The sequence below is a fragment of the Egretta garzetta genome, unplaced genomic scaffold (assembly GCF_000687185.1).
Source record: "Egretta garzetta isolate BGI_Z169 unplaced genomic scaffold, ASM68718v1 scaffold322, whole genome shotgun sequence".
NCBI lineage: Eukaryota > Metazoa > Chordata > Aves > Pelecaniformes > Ardeidae > Egretta > Egretta garzetta.
In genome coordinates this window covers 4,551,356-4,568,286 of record NW_009259044.1, presented here as the reverse complement: position 1 = coordinate 4,568,286, position 16,931 = coordinate 4,551,356, and the positions used below count along the sequence as shown (strand labels likewise).

The window sequence follows — 16,931 nt, the reverse complement described above, 5'->3', positions numbered from 1 at the left end:
CAGTTATTGGAAGGGTTTTTTTTAATAAAAGGATTGTAAAAAGAAAACCATTTTCCTGCGCTATTGAAGCTGCCAGCATGACTTGAAGTGCAAGCTTCACGGCTGGACTTGCACCGACGTGCACTAACAGACACGATGGGTACCGCAGCTCGGTCGCACGGCCCAAAATAACAGACTGTGCGCCGCAGCAGCGGACCCTGCTCCGAAACAACCACGAAGCTCTTACCTCCCAATGCTTAAGTCCTACTAGCTTCACTGTTATTTGAGGTACTTCGGCAAATTTATTCCATTTTATCGACATCCTTCCCCCGGGGGCAGGAGGGCTGCTCCCCACCAGCATTAGCCCATTGTGCCAAGAGCTGCCAGCACGGATGGCCGGGGGGGACGGCAGTTAGAGAGGAGTTGAGCAAAAGGGGGAGGGCGGGACGATTGCTGCTAACTTCCTTGAAGATGATTTTAGCTACTTTGGTACTGCTTTCATCTTGCCTTACTGTAGCTTCCACCGTGAAAAAAAAATAAAATTAAAAAACCCAACCCAGAAGGCAGGAAAGGAGGGGATTAATATTTTAGCAGTCACAAGTCAATAGGAGACCACCCATTTAAAAGGCAAAGGGTAGTAAATCAAACGCTCTGTGATGTTTGGGATACAGAAAAAGTGAATTTTAACATACCTCAGTGTTGCTACGTAGTGCTTCAGTAAACCCAGTGCTGCAGAAGGTTTCCCAGACAGAAAGGTTTCACGTGTTTGTGCTCTTCCTGCTCTACGGGTCAGAAATAATCCCTGCCTCCTACTCCTACCAAACACTTCCAACTCACGCTATATACACTGAAACGCTGTTGGTGGTACAAGACCGCCTAATAACCGCGCAAGTCAAGGCAAAAAGAGAAATTACTCATGCTAATTTTTTTTGTCGTCATTTCCCAGAAACTCTCTACCAACATGAAAAAAAAATGAGTAATTTTTTTTTTTTTCCCCCCTAATCGACAGAGATATATCAGCCTGCACAAACGTGAATCAGTGCACGCTGCTGATGTCAGGAGATTCGCTGACTAATCCCTGAATAACACACAGTACATGCCAGACATGGGTAAATCCACACAAATTTCTACCCGTATCCCCTCCAGTTAATACTCCAAACACCCCTTTATTTTTAGGATTTTTTTATTTTTTTTTTTTACATAACTGTTTACACTATTTTCAAAAAGAGCCGTTGACACGAGTAGGCTCAGATGTGCTTTATTTTACAGTTTAGCTTCGAAAACAGTGCATTTCTGAAGGTTTGGAGAAAAGTAAACCCTAATTGGAAAGAAGTTGAACCCCCTCTGCCTCCTGACAGCCCAGACAGCAGCAGAAACCAACTCTTCCTGTCCAACTTCCTCTTTCAAGGTTTGTTGTTTTTCTTTTTAACTCCTACAGGTTTTTATCTGCCATAATGCTTCTGAGAAATCAGTGTTCCCAAGAATTTTTAGGTCAAGTTATTTAAATGTACAGCTGAAGGCCTAAAAAATGTATGCAAAGCAAACGTTCCACCACAAGCAGAGAAGAAATTGTAATTTGAATGATATTATGGCTTTTTCATTAGTAAAAATATCAGAACTGATACGAGCTGCAGTTTTTGTAGTGCACATTATTGTTGGGATTTTGGAGCAATTCTTTATCAAGAGTTTCAGACACGATCAAGAAAGTAGTGAAATCAGAATGCACTTATTTAACAAAAGCAGAGCAAATACCTCAAAGCACTTCTGTTATATTTTCTTACCTGCCCCAACCCGATCTCTTGTATACACACATATCCAGTTCTTGCTTTCAAGATTATAGACCCGAAGTGCAAGAACCAGTTACTGAATTTCCAGGCTCATTCACAGACTGTGCAACACGCTCCACAGCTTCTCGCTAGCGGCTTGCACAGAGGTTTCTATGTAAACAGATTTTTTTTTTTTTTTTTTTTTTTTGTTTTGACATTTTACTTTGCAGCAGGGAACTGCATTGTCTTAAAGCTGCTCAGCAGCAGCTCTGAGCCGCTGGTACTTGCAGCTGCATCTTTAAAGGCAGATTCGTAATGAGGAACTGTGCATTAGGATGACTGATCTCACCACAGCTGGTACCTCACTGCAAAGGTGATGCAATCTTCCAAAACGTCTATCAAAATGCACGTGGGACCATAAAGCGCACAAACGCAGCTATGTTAGAGGAACGCTCAGGCTGAAACATCAAGTGTGTATGTCAGGAAAGGCTAAAATCAAGTTCGCTTGGGCCGCTGGAGCGTGACCCCTCCCATATGTCCATGCTTCAGCCCAGCCTTATTCTGCAATAGGCACAATGCTCATTAGGCCACGTTTTGTTTCCCGTTTGCTATTCAAACACTCATCAGAATATGTAATGACATTTCTCAGGGGCCTTCCAATAGTATTTACCACCATATGAGCTACACATCACCTAACTATACTGCCCACTGTGAGGGGAGGTGCTCTTAGCTTCTGTCAGACATGATAAACCAAAGTGAGATTCAAGTAAAAAAATCCAGCCAAGCCAAAAAAACCCCAAGCACATATTGATCTTCAGGGGACAATCTAAGGCTACGGCAGCCCGTTTGTGTTAAGTATTTAGCATTAATATAATTATTTCTGTAACCACTGTTGTTCCCAGGAACTTCAGCTGTGCTGAGCAGCGCTTAACCTTCAGCAAATTAAATCCCAGGGTTTCAAGGATGGAAAAAGGAGGAAAATATAAATATTGGCCATCATTAAAGGTCACGGTTTGAGCAACTTCTCCAGCAGTGAACTGGAACTTTGTGGCGAAGGTAAAAATAAAAGGGAAACACAAAACAGACTTGAGCAGCCAGTCCCTTCTCACAGCTCCTTCCTCATTTTATTAAACACCTCTCAGGTTCTGTAAAAATTAGACCCATCAATCAACGCAAGCCATAACTCATGCCGGAGCACGATCTATTCTCTATAATAAATGAAGCTTCATTCTGTGGTGAAGAGAGGCGAAAATATTGCACAGGAAAACTCACCTCAGACGCATTTCAATTTTGGGGTGCTAAGATTTGCCATGTAGCTATTCCCCATTACCCCAAAGACAATCCTCCCTTCACGAAAGGAAGAAAAAAAGAAAGCCAGGCAAAGACATAAATACCACCCTATGGAAACACACTGAAATATAGAATTCATCTCTGCTCTCTATGGGTATTTCACAGCTGTATACATCACAAGCAGGACTTACTTTGCTCTTCTTGCTGCTGGACATTTTATTCCTGAGGTAGCTGAAGGTGCGACTGACTTTCGTTCCACTTTTAGAGCGGTCATTGCTGCTCTCTTCAGAAATGCTAAAATCAAAACAGAAAGAGGTTGCTTTTATTTTTTTTTTTCTCCCAAAACATCTATTAAATGGATAGATTTTTTTAAAGGACAAATGCATTTATTATCCAATAGAGTCAAAGGTTGCTTTATGGCATTATACCAGACAAGGCAAAGTGAAGACAAAATGCCAATCCAGTAGTCTGTGATATATTTCAAGGAATCCTTTTATCTGTTTTTAAGCAATCTCCATTCTCAAACCATGCCATAGCACCCTCTGCTGCTCCCGTGGCCAAATAACCACTAACCAGCTCGCAGCATCTGCCCATTTACATGGCCAATATTGCGGAGACACAGTCAGTCTTGGCATTTAATCAGCGATGTTTCAGACAGAAAGGGACAGGCACGCACACATCCTTGAAAGAGAAATCTCCTTCCAGAGAAAGCCATCTAATGAACTCTGAAAAGGCAGTGAGTGTCTTTAACAGAAACCACACTGCTTGCAAAGCCTCCCCTGAGAAATGAGAATACTAAGTAATAAACAGCAATGGCTATTTGCATTAATTTAGGCATTTCTGGGTCGCCAGATAATTTCTGCCAGTCTTTACATGCACAAGCTTATGACTTCTTCAGCTTCTATGGAAGAATAAGAAATGACGGAGGAAACTATTATTGCATTAAAGAAGAGGACACAATCTGTCAATAGGAAGTACAAAGCAGACCAAAAGCAGATGGACAGAGATACAAATGCAATCAAGGAGGAGAAAACAGCAGCGAGCAGAGGTGAAGAGCCTCCCAGCCACGACATCAAGCCGAAGCTATCGGAGTGACGGAGACCAGACACCCAGCTCCTTCGGTGCCACACACGTCCTTCCTCCAGGGAAGCACTTTTAAGGCCAGCACCCATCAGAAAGATTATCTCCTCTCTACAGCTTGCAAGGATGAAAAGGAACGTACAAAAACATGGTCGTTTGGGCCTTCGTTATAGAAATATAGATGGAATTAACCAAAGGGAGGAACAACTACTTCTAGTGTAAAATATAACTCGGGGTAAACCGATATTGTAGATAATCTGATACGTACTAGCTACAAATAAACACAAAGTCTTGTTAGAGAGAAAGCCTAGAACAGACTTTCACATTCTATGATCTAAAATACTCTTCAGCCTTAAGACATATGGGACTGATTTTCACAAGCCTGACAACTTGTGATTTCAGCTGAAGTACACTGGTGCCAGGAAGGCTTTCGGGTGTCCAAACCAGAGCCCACTGCAGGAGTCCCACCAGAAGAGACGTGGTACCCCCAGAATACTGTACCTCGGAACTGAGGAACCCGTGGGGCCGCCGAACGTCTGCGTACCTGGAAAATATCAGAGGGGTGGGGGGTGACACGTTAGACTGTGATCTTAGCCCACTGATTTTAAAAACATAGCTTGCGTATTTGGACAGTTCAAGAGGAAGTGGAAATCTTTTCCAGAAGTGTTTAGAATAGATTTCATGTGCTCAGGATAAAGCTTGCTCCCTGTATCCTTAGGTGCTCTCAAATTAGATGCTGAGGTAAAAGCCTGCTTAGTATTTTTATCATTTCTCAGCTATTAAGCAAAGGATGTGCATCTCTTAAATTTGCTGGTAAATCAGGGTATCTGAATCAGAACTGTCAATTCAATGACAATAGGTATAAATGGGAATCATTCTGCCACAGTGCTTTTATTTATACTCCACTAGAAAGAATCTATTGTACAACAGATCTGGCTTTCATGTATAAAACTTTTCTGCTTGATAAAATTATTCTTCATTTTCCCATCAAAATCCTGAAGCACTCCATAAAGAGGAAGGGAAACAAGGGAAGCTGTATTCCATTTTCCACAAAACATCACCAGCCTCGGGCTTAGTCACACAACAGCATGCTTGAGGAAAGTCTGACTTTCGACACGAAGCTGAAGCCCTGCCAACGACACAAATTCTCTTCATCCCACAAGAAACCTGCTTGCACAAACCATTTGGAGCAGATTAGGTGGCCGACACCATTTACCAGAACCATCGAAGAATACTGAAAAATCAGGATGAAATGATCCAGAGGAGAGAGGGCTCTCTCTGGAGTAAGCGGGCTTGTCAGGACTCCAAAAAACCCTCAGTACAAGCACTGTTTGCAGTCCTATCTGAAGTTTAAGCAGCAGCACAACTGATCATCTTATTAGGCTTCTGCATATACACTGTAAGACAGACAGTACTTTGGCTTCAAAATGGGTTAATGTATTAAAGCTAAGGGTGAATGCAAAAGAGCCACTTGCCATCAGAGGCAAAGATGGGCCTCTATCAAAAGCAGAAAGTGCATTAGGAAAAACTGTGCGTACAACGTTATGCCTTATGATTCTAAAATGCACGTTTTCCTAACTGCTGATTCAAGTGTCAAGACAGCCTGAGGCAGAAACATCACTTCTTACTGAGAAACTAAAACACAGGCAAAGCTCATTACTTAAGCCCTGCTTGGAGATCTCTGTTGGTATCTCCTTTGTAAAATCTTTCATCTAATTAATGATCTATTCCCAATGCATCAAAGTTAGTGATACTGTAACATATATCAAATGAAGCCTGCTGTTCAATTTCCTGACTGTGCTGGGATTTTATATAATTACCTACTACCTAAGCACCTACTAAGATCACACAAGTAATTTACAGTCTCACAACTCCCTGGCTGATGCTTCAGTGGCTCTGGTTCATCTTTCAGCTCTAAGTTTGCTTTTAACATTGGTTAAGCCTCCTCAGCCTTTCCTTTTTTTAATAGATTCATCAATTTGACTGGATTTAAATATTTCACAAACCTTTTTGTTTCTTTGCAGTTAACGTAAGAAATATGAACGAATGCTGAATCAAGAGCTGTAATAATTTGGTATTTGTGACTGTTCTTAAGTACCTTGAGAAAGTACGTTGCATGGGAACTTAAGGTATGTAGTATTTCTCTTTTACTGCAATAGTGTTTTATCTTAAAAATGGGGGTTCTTGACACTGGCAGGCAAAATGGATCCAGACAAAAATCAAGGTGAAAGCCTGTTTAAGATTTCATATCTTAGGTTACAATACAACATCATATGGTCAACGCTCTGCTGCAAGCTATAAAGCCCATGAAGATGGGCATACAAAAACACACATTTCCTCACCTTCAGGGGTTTTTATTTGAGGTAGAAGAGGGGAAGGAAGGTTTATTTCTATAATTTTTGTGTTTCCTACCATGACCAGGTTCAAAACTGAAATGATAAAATTGACTTCACAACCCACAAAAAAAGTTAGTTTTGTTCAAAGGCCAGGACTGCTATCTATGTCCAACAAATCTAGGCTAGCAGCCAAATCTTGGTGTACTTATTTGAACATCTTTTAAGCATCACCCATCAAAATTATTTCATATGGTAGCTGGACTTGGAATAATTCATCAAGATCCATTATGCAGAAAGCAGCGACTGGACTAGGATGTTGCAAACAAAAGAAACCAACTCGCAACTGCTTAATGATGGCAGTAATTAAGCTTTTGTAGGTCAAGAAATCCAAAGGCTTCACAATAATTTTCTAAAATGCACAGACTGGCTTGTCAAGCCACCTGAAATCCACAGCTTAAACATAATGGTATCAACCAAACTGCAGCTAATTCTCCGTACTCTAGAGAAAAACAGGCCTGGAGGGGTTGAGGAGCGGTAACTGAAATGCAAGTGCAACCTCAATGCTAACACATCCATCCTCTTATGAGAAATGAATCCTGAAGACGTGTAAAAATAAACAAACTGGTCTGGGATTACTACATGAAAAATGCCCATTGCCAAAGCAGTCTTATGAATAGCTGTGGCTAAACCAACCTTTATATAAAGTCGCCACAGTACCCTCAAATATGAGGGAATAACACACATGTAAAGAAAGGAACATTTTTGTTTGAGACAATACACGACATTACTTTAAATGCTCATGGGTAACAGCAGCACTGTTGAGGGAGAGAAGACAAATACTGGCTAACAGAAATACCGCCCCCCCCAAATGGCTATATCCTAAACTGACTACTAGGAATTACTTAACTGGTTGGATGCTTAAAACAAAGAAATTAAAACCAAAACACAACAAAACACCCCAACCAACCAAAAAACCAATCAAAAAACCAAATCCATCAAGAAGTTTAGCTAGGAGTACTTTTTACCATGGGAGCATGACAGCAATGCACAGCCGCGTGTTCGCAGCTCACTTTGTGGGGACCATGAATTGGGAGTTTTGTTAAAGGCAGAAGAGAAGGACAGAGCAAAGGGGAAGGAGGAAGGAGCATAAATATGGAAGTGGGAAGAGCACAGGACTTGTAGAAAGGGATAAACCCACAGTGAAGACTTGGCATGGAAAAAGGAGAATTTAGCTACCTACAACATGGATGGTGTGGAGATTTTTTAAATTCGGGAAGCAACCAAAATCCATCGGACTGGAAAGCAATTTCCCCATCCCAGTATGGGCACGAGGGATGTGGGCTAGTTTCCTTGCAAACCTTTGATTTGAACCAACTAATGCAGCTGCTCTGAATTTTCTCTTTAGATAGAGAATTATCTGTTCTGGTTTATTTCAACAGCCTAATAAAACATGCTTAAGAAATAGGAAGCATTTTCAATTATCTTTGATAAGCCTATTTAAAAAAACCAAGAGGAGCCTAAATTACTTTAATTCAATCTTCTGCCTTAATTGGGTTTCTTTCAGCAATGGAGTTTGCAGGAGGAAAGAAAAGCTACCACTTAACACTTGCCTGTTTCCCAACAAAACTATTCTGATTATAATGTCAGGATGTAGCTATGAACACCTTGACCATTTCAGGTGTTTGGTTGCAATGTATGCTTTTTGCTCAGTAGGGGAACTGTGAAATTGTAACCAAGATTTTCAGAATTTTTTTTATCAGGGCTTCTCTCCTCTTCTCCTACTTCCATGGAACAACATACTCACTCTCACCTATGGAGGGCAAGGATCTACCTCTTCTGTTAACTCCATGCACTGCAACAATCTCAAGACAAGTGTTTTGGTTAAAATAAAAAGGTAATGACTATATTGCTGGTCAGAGTGGCAGATGATAGTATTTGCCACATGGATATAGACCAAAATTAACCAAATGAGATGTGATGGTGCTGATGTACAGGACTCTTTGGATTATAATCCTTTTAATCTGTCAGTAGTTAGTATTCAGATACAGGGCTAAGATAATGCTGTTAGACATCATGCAATGGAAAGTTCAATGTTTGCAAGGTGAAAGTGCAAGGTCTAAAGCAGAAAACCAGGTTTCCCCTTGTTTCCACCCATAATGGCTGCAATGCACAGAAAATGATTACTTACTATCCAACTCCTCCTCCTCATCACTGGAAGAAGAGCCAATAGAAAAGAGAGTTTTAGACTTAGGAATGAGTGGAGAGATGCTGAAGGAGAAGGAGATTCGTCTCGATGGTCGAGTCCGGCCCTGGGCTGAGAAGTGGGTTAACAGCAGACATTAGAGCATGCTTGGAAATGCATTTAATAATAAAAAGGAGAGGAAAGCAGCCAAAGCAAACTAAAACCAAAGCAAAGGAAATGTCTGCAAAGCAGCTGGCTTCAGAAAAGGCACAAAAAACAAAGAATTGAGAACGTGCAAATTCCAGATGATGCATGTTTCAGAGGATGCAGGTCTCACTGCATGCATAAGTCAAGGTTCAAGGCTTTCTTATCTTTGCTGTCATCTTTTTATAGGAACTCTTAATGCAGACTTACAAGTGAACAGTTATCTTCCAAAACAGAATACCAACAACATAGTAGATCTCTGGACGAAGGGCATCTGCTTCACTGAAATAACTGCTAGGGAATCAAACTAGAACAACTCAAGATACTTGTTTAAGGGTGCTTTCTGCAGTTAAATGACACCAAAGCTGCTAGGTATAGCAAGGATACCTTATCTGAAGTGTTTATCTACCTAGGGAGGTTCTTGCCACTTCTACCTCTAAGAAAAACCAATACAATTTCTGTAATGTTACACCCTTAAAGGCTTCCAGCTTTAAAATGGAGAGACATAAATTTCCTTTCTTTTCTTCTCCACAATAAAACAGAAAAAAGAATCATCTCTTTTCCTGCCTTCTTCTAAAACTCACAATACTTACTTTAAGGATTTTATTTAATCCTTTAAACTGCCTAAACATGAGAAACGCCACTCTGCACCCTCTCCTGGCCTGGCCTGAAAGAAGTCTCCCCCAAACACAGTGCAAACTCAGCGATCAGTCTGTGAGATCAAATCTCCCATTATCAGTAGGATAGAGAGAAGTTCAGTCATCATTTCTCAGACATATTCCTGCTCTGTCTTCTGCTTATTTCTATTTGTAAAGTTGTATTTATCTTCCTGTACTATGCACTTCTCCAGGAATCCCTGCTATTTGTTCATGCCCTCATCTGCAAACTTTGCAAATTAAAAGGGTTTAACGTAATTCCTGTTTAAAAATAGTTTATCTTTAAGAGCAGCTCTTGCACAGCAGCAGCTTCGAACAGTTCTTTAGAAGTACAATCTTCCCTGAAAAGAGATGCAGGAGCCAGCTAGCCAGTCTTAGCTGAAATTGCTATGCAGCCTCTTATGGAGATGCCCAAGGGCTTATTTCCCAAACCTTCTAATCGTACAAGCACAGGTGGAAACCTCTGAGCTGTGAATTGACCAATGTCAGGTTGCTGGATACCCATCGCTCACATGGTGTGTCCTTGGGAAAGAAGACTGGGACAGGGCTGGAGAAACTGCCCCTGGGACAAGTCTGACCTAAGGGTCCTACATTAAGTATCCACCTTAAACACCTCCAGGGCATATATTCGGGGCCTTTTAAACCATTCCATGGCATGGCTAAATCAATTCGCTTGCACAACAGGGAAAAGAACCTAAAGAGTTTATCAGTGTTAAAATTCCAAGAGAAAGAAGTAGCAATTATTACTCTCCCTGAATAAAACATGTCCCTACAGCCACATACAAAGATGATTTTCTGTATTGCTGATGTACCTCAAAACTCAATTCAGATTATAAAAATATTATCTGAGGAAGATCCAACACAATGCAAGCAATGCAAAGCAAACTCCCCTGAAATCTTCCTTCAGCCATTAGTCATAAATGCCAATTGCCTAGAGGTGATTTCACTAAAATTATGTGAGCGCTTTTCCAACGTAAGCAGAACAAACCTAGAGGGACCCAATGAAAAGCATTTAAACTAAAGAATTCTTAGGAAGGTTCATGCATTAATTTTGTTTAGACTGCCTTTCAAAGGAGTTGTTCAAGTGTCCCAGACCTGAAGAACATGACTAGGCAACACTACTTGCTTTCTTCTGTAGTCTACTCTCTATTTAGACTAAAAGTCAAGATGAACAATAATACTTTACTGTAAATAGAACCACCTCCTCCAGTACAGTTCAATTCAACTTCCATTTCAGTGGTTTTATTTATAGCAGTTCCTGGCTTTATAACAATGCTCCACACTGGAAATTGGCTATTCCAAAGCCGAAAGCAGTCTTCTGAGCACTCCAGCCAACAGCTCTTGTGACCTCCCTCTATAAAATGCTGAAGGATTAACAGTTGTGAATGGCCACAGCAGCTCTTGGAACATCTGAGACATCAGATGGAGCGCAAGCTAGAAACTCAGTCTAGGAAATTGCTCCTGCCTCAGTACATATGATAATAAATGAGAAAAGTAAGAGAAAGCCCTCCATACATTTATTCATTTTGATTTAGTTTTTTAAGCTTTTGTGCAGAACATGTTGCTTTCTGCCTATTTAGACACATTTGCAGGGATCAGAAAATTATTTTTTAAACACCTATCACAAAGTTATGCAAGTGGAATGAAGAATTAAAGTTTTCCTTGAATTCACCTCCATGAAATCAAGGATTTATTCTTAAATAACTCTGAAGTATTCTGCTGCAATAATATGAATGTCAAACCTAGGTGATACAAGGTTGTTTATACACTGAGACCTCATAAAAGGCACTAAGCTGCTTCACACGCACTTATGGTCAAAACTCAAGTAACACTATTCCTCTTTCAACATGACTGAGGAAGAGTGAAGTGATTTACTGACGTTTCCAAGGTCAGGAAAGTGTCAGAGTTGAGAAGAGAATCCATGACCTAAATTTTCAAGGTGAGTAACCCCTTTGGATGCTCGCATCAGCCGCCTCAAATGCATTGATTTTCAGAAACCACCTTCCTATAAAAACGAGGCCCTTCTGGGGTGTCGCAAATTAACTGCTGAGAAAATAAAGCTCACAGAAGCGTTAGTAATTTTTAACACCAGTGTCCAAAACTCACAGACATCCGCCTCAAAGCAGAAGACTAACCCTGCTATTTCTTCCACAGCCCCTCTGGAAAGCTTACTGCATCTTCTCTTTTCCTTCTCTCTTAATGAGACCATTGTGGCTAGGCCAACTCGAGAAGAAGATGGGATAATCAAACCTGCCTACCACCAGCTCAGGCTTCGAAGGCATTTTTAACGTGGGTCATAAGATAGAGAAGAGCAGGACGGCGGTGAGTTGTCCGATTCCAAGATGGAGGCACAAATCCTCCGCTGTCGTAATCCCCCGCATGGGCCTGAAGAAAAATCTCAAGGGCAAGGTGGACGAGCCTCAGCCAGCCAAGCTCCCACAGTCAGCAAGAGCGTGTTTTCTGGGAACTAGCTGATAATTTATGGTGTTGGGTTAGCAACTGGATGCAATGCCAATAAATTGGTTGCTTCAAAAAACAATAATGAAGGCCTTCAGCCCAAGGAGGAAAGAGGGCGCGCCATTACACAGAGTAAGAGCTGGCCTCTTTACGCCAGATCTGACAGCGTTTTGGTTACCGTTGCTGGGGGACACATCCGTTAGGCCACTTGCTTATTAATCATATGTGAAGGATGGCAAAGAATTTAGAACTGCCTCCTACAAAGCATCATCTCTGTGAGCTCCCTCCAGCAAACCTCCCAAATGAATAAGATGCCTTTCTTAAAAGCACCTTTCCCTTGTTCAGCTTTGCAAGGAAGGAGCATGTTAATAAAGAGGAAAAGATCAGAGACCAACACCGATTGACAAGACATGATCTAAAATGTCAATACAGTTTCTGGCTGGCAATTAATAAAATGAAAACATGTGTAACATAGCCCTTCCTAAGCACATCCAGCTGCAGCCTTTTGAATGACTTTTTCAGCTGAAAGAATCAATTCAGTCAAGTTGCAAAATTAAGTGCTTGTTATCGCTTCAATTAAGCTAAACTGAAAAATTTCACCTAATCATCTTTTATTATTTTTGTCAGGAATGAGATTCAATAAATTATGCCTAACCGCCCCAAAACATGTAACTCAAAATAAATAGAAACAAACTTCCCTAAGGAGACCAAGACATGGATTCTGAAGTATTCACGTATCAACTTTCCAAAAAAATCCAGAAGTAGGAAAATAAGATCTCCAGTGAAATTTACCTCGACATTAAAGGAAGAAATTCTGAAAGGATGCAAAATTCAATTTTTTTCTTTTTTTTAATAACGAACTCAATAACTCAGAGTCTTCCTACCAGTAGTCTAATTAAGAAAAAAACAAAGAAACCAAACAGTACTGGAAATACCAGGAATATGCTGGGAAGAACAAAATATGGATCTACCCTGAATGAGTTCTCCCTTTCCACCCACAATTCCATGCAGCAGTGAAACATATATTTCACATAATATAGGAAAGCGAGAGCAGGTACGAGCAAATTCTGCCTTGGGAAGGTAGATATACTTAATAATACAGATGACAGAATGGATAAGGGTAAGGGAAAATTGCATTACTCACTGTCCAGCACTTGTTTACTAATTGACATTAGAGACATAGATTTGGTCAGTGGAGATGAAACAGCGGAAGAACAGAAATTAAATCCTTGCGGCTGCGATGTTTGATGCATCTGCAGAACAGAAAATAACCACACTGAGCAAAGATGTCAAGCACGACAGCACCATCCCAGCTACAGACCACAGTTCAGTGCTCATGTTTACTGACATTCCCAGTTTCAAACAGCAGAAAATTGAAACGATCCCCGTACAAGGTAATAGGTGAGAAAAGCAAGGACCACAAAAAATGCAATCGGTGTGGCACAGGTGAAATGCAACATCTTGCTTTGTCTTCCAAGTGTAAGACAACTAACTATGCAACAACCAGAGAGACTCTGGCTGCTTGATTTTCTTGCAAGATATTACTGGGTGGATATTGTTAACTGCCACTGAATGGCCACTGAAAAGACTGCTGTGATTCCAACTCCTCAGCATAACTAGACTGTGGCTCAACACGGTAAAAAAAATCTGATCCCCAAAAAAGCCATTCCTCAAAGCAAGTGAAGACATGAGAGTCTTGACGTAACAGCTCTTGCAGGCCAGATCTTGTAAGACCCGTTTACTGCCTTGATGTACAGCAGTGACTCTAGGAGGTAAACAGACTGCCTGGCTAATGATTCTGGCAGGAACCCAGAAAATACTATGGCTGAAACTTCAAACTCAGAAATCCAGAGTATTTATAGCATTTAAGACTATAACTGCTTCTTTAATAAAAATAAGCTGAGACTCTCATAATCTTGTGACCCATCTGTCCTTAATAGCTATCACAGACTTCCGCTCCAGAGAGAGATCACTCTGAATTTTCTTAATAGGCAATTAACATTTTGCTTAATGTTGCTTATAACAAGGGGCCTTTTGATTCTGGTTACGCTTATGAAAGAAGAAAAAAAAAAAGTAATTTTCTTCCTATGATATGAAAACAAACCTGAAAACTTTAACAGATAAATTACTACTTGGTCCTTGTGTGTATTTCAGGTCTGCAAAAAGCAGCATAAGCATTAATTGCGGAAGCCTTACAACACCTATGATAGTATCACTATATCCATGCTAAAAAGTTAATAACTTTTCCATGATTACTCATGCAATCAGTGGAAGAAAACTGGGAAATTTCTTGTTCTCCACCCTAAGACCTCACACACCAACCACATTGCCCCAAAGAACCAAGTAGCAAATTTAACACAGGAGGAAATTCCTCTGTGTTAAAGATGGAAGACTTCGATAATATTACATATACAGGGTGGAAGCCTTCACAGCAGAACTGTGACTTGGGAAAATTACTTCAAAACATCGATGCAGCATTTTCTAGAAATCTAACAATAGTTGGACAGCTTTACCTGGTGATCATAGTCTCTGATTTCCCCTTGCTCCAGTTCTTCGGTGAGCAAGACCAGGGACCCGCACTGATTGCTGGCAAGCGGACTCCGCCTGAGGTCTTTCGAGCTCAGAGAAGAAGCCTCTAAGTTCGTAGAAGGCTTCTTGTTCTCACCAGAGTCTCCAGCAAGGCCTTCTAGGCTGTAACTGAAGAGAAATCACAGGGGTTAGATCCTGACAAATTCTTAGGAACTGGTGCCCTTCAGCACTTAGCACCTTCAAGTGTAAAACACAACGCAGTCACTAACTGAACCCTGCAGAGAAATGCTGATGTTATTCCTCAGCACGTTACTTCTCAACGACCAAGTGCAGATAGCAGTGGAGAAATTTCTATTTTCTTCGTAACTAATATAGCAGCATCTTTGTGCCTTAACAGTAGTTCCTTGAGAACAACCATTCAAACTCTTGGTCAATGGGCTTTCCCACTTTTTTTTTCCCCCTCCTTCTTGAATGATGCGCAGGAAAATCTAGAAACACTGCTTCTGAAGATTTTGGTATTTCCACATTAGGTTGTCCCTGGGCTTAAAGCCACCCAAATTAAACTACCTTGTACAGCACAGTGCTGCATGCCCTGGGTCACCACCCTACCAGCAGCCACAAAATCAGCTCTGGGCTGCACATAACGTTCATCCTCTCAGTCTGTGCACTTGCCACTGCACAAAACCTCAGCACTGATAATGTCCTTCTTTCTGCCAAAGTTGGTTTATTTTTTTCCTTTTCTTTCTGTTTTTGGTTTTTGTTTTTTTTTTCCCTTTTTCCTTTTCTGTTTCTGTTTTTTTTTTTTTTTTCCAATAAATGTTGTTTCTATCAGCCAATCAATCCTATTTTATCGTTTGCTGATGAAGCTAGGTCTGTCCGATTGAGCCAGACATAATCACTCAAAGCTAAACAAAATACCAAACTTTTGCTTGCAGAACCGGTAGGAATAAAAGGTTTGGTCCACCTCTGTAGAGACCGCTGCGGATAGACAAGCGACCTCTATAGAAAAAGGCTGATACACTCTCTTCTCACCTATACAAAACAGCCCTGCTTTCACATGTGACTACTTCCATCTGATGTATCTTGGCCCTGATACTCTGCTTCCGACCCTCTTGCTCCTCGTGCCCAAGCATCGATAAACCCCCTGCAGTGGCAGTTTGGGTACCGTGCAAGCTTTGCAGATTCACCTCCTGGCACACTGGCACAATGTTGGATTTTATGCACACAAAGTCCTGCCAGCTTGAAGCAAGGCCTATCCTGGATATATATCCCAACTGGAGGTTAATCCTGACATTGGCCAACAAGCTAACATAGAAGCAAGTGAAAGGAAAACACTGAGGATTGTACAGATTATTTAAACAAGCAGGGGACCTTTAAATTCAGGTAGGCTTGCATGGAAGTGATTACTGATCTGCATTCCCTTAGAAGCATTAAGTGATTGATAAATACGCATCTTCAAAGCAAAAATGGCAATAAAACTTAAATAAGATTTACTTAATTTTTTAAGGCTTTTTTCATGTTAGCTAATGAGGAAGAAGGCTCATTGAGGCACTTGCAATTTAGACTGCTTTAAGAAGATTTTGACTCAATGTCTATCAATAGCAGGCATTGTAAAGTTTATTCTAAAACACCCACAAAGAGAAATCAGTCCCATTTCTACAGATTATTTAGGGCAGAGGAAACTTTTTTTTCTTGCATCCCAAGGTGATTAAAATGGTCCTATAGAGTGCAGAAAAAAATCATGTATTTTGTCGTGACACAAACAGCTCAAAACTGCAAATATCAGATAGCACACAAAATAGTCATCAGTTGGCAATATTGGTCTGTAATTGTTGGTTGGGGTATACAGATCAAATGTAATTAAATCTGTAATGGGAAGGACATAATTGACTTCTTAATATCTAGTCTTCAGAAAAAGAGTTTAATAGCTCTACCCACAACCAACAGGAACTGCCAGAAGAACTCAGAAGCTATAAAATCCGGGAGACTGGCTTCCAGCAACATCAGGCAAAGATCTCACCCACCAGCATCAACCCCAATTCCGGGACTTTCTACAGAAAATGCAAGCTTTAAATGACTGGGAAATCTTCATCTGTGGCTATCAGATTGGTTTTTTTTTACAGAAAGTTTTACATGATTAGCCTCTCTGAAGAAGAAACTAGATCTTTCAATTGACAAAGAGCAGCTCTGTGTGAACTTAAATCCTTTATGAGATCCATCCAGAACAAAGCGGTGCTGAATCACATTAGCTCTCATTTTGATTCTTTGGCTGTCACAATTATTGCTACGATCATTGCTGCAGCAAAAACACACCTTAAATCATCACAGAATAGAGCAGATCAAACCAACAGTGCAGCTTGTTTAATGCTGAAGGCCAGTGAAAAGCAGCCACCACCTTCACCTGCACCCCAGTTCAGAAGACCCATTCCCAAGACGAATTGCTGAAGAAGCA

At 40.8% G+C, this 16,931-nt stretch overlaps 1 protein-coding gene across 1 annotated transcript in view; it reads right to left on the bottom strand.

Moving 5' to 3' along the window:
* The window catches only part of AKAP13 (A-kinase anchoring protein 13), a 99,902-nt gene that overhangs the window by 28,315 nt on the left and 54,656 nt on the right, over nt 1-16,931 (bottom strand). Inside the window, exons 6-9 of the mRNA XM_035890615.1 lie at nt 14,464-14,647; nt 13,095-13,203; nt 4,617-4,659; nt 3,227-3,329 (exon numbers count right to left, since the gene is read on the bottom strand). Of these exons, the coding sequence (XP_035746508.1) occupies nt 3,227-3,329; nt 4,617-4,659; nt 13,095-13,203; nt 14,464-14,647 (439 nt within the window). The remainder of the gene's footprint in view (nt 1-3,226; nt 3,330-4,616; nt 4,660-13,094; nt 13,204-14,463; nt 14,648-16,931) is intronic.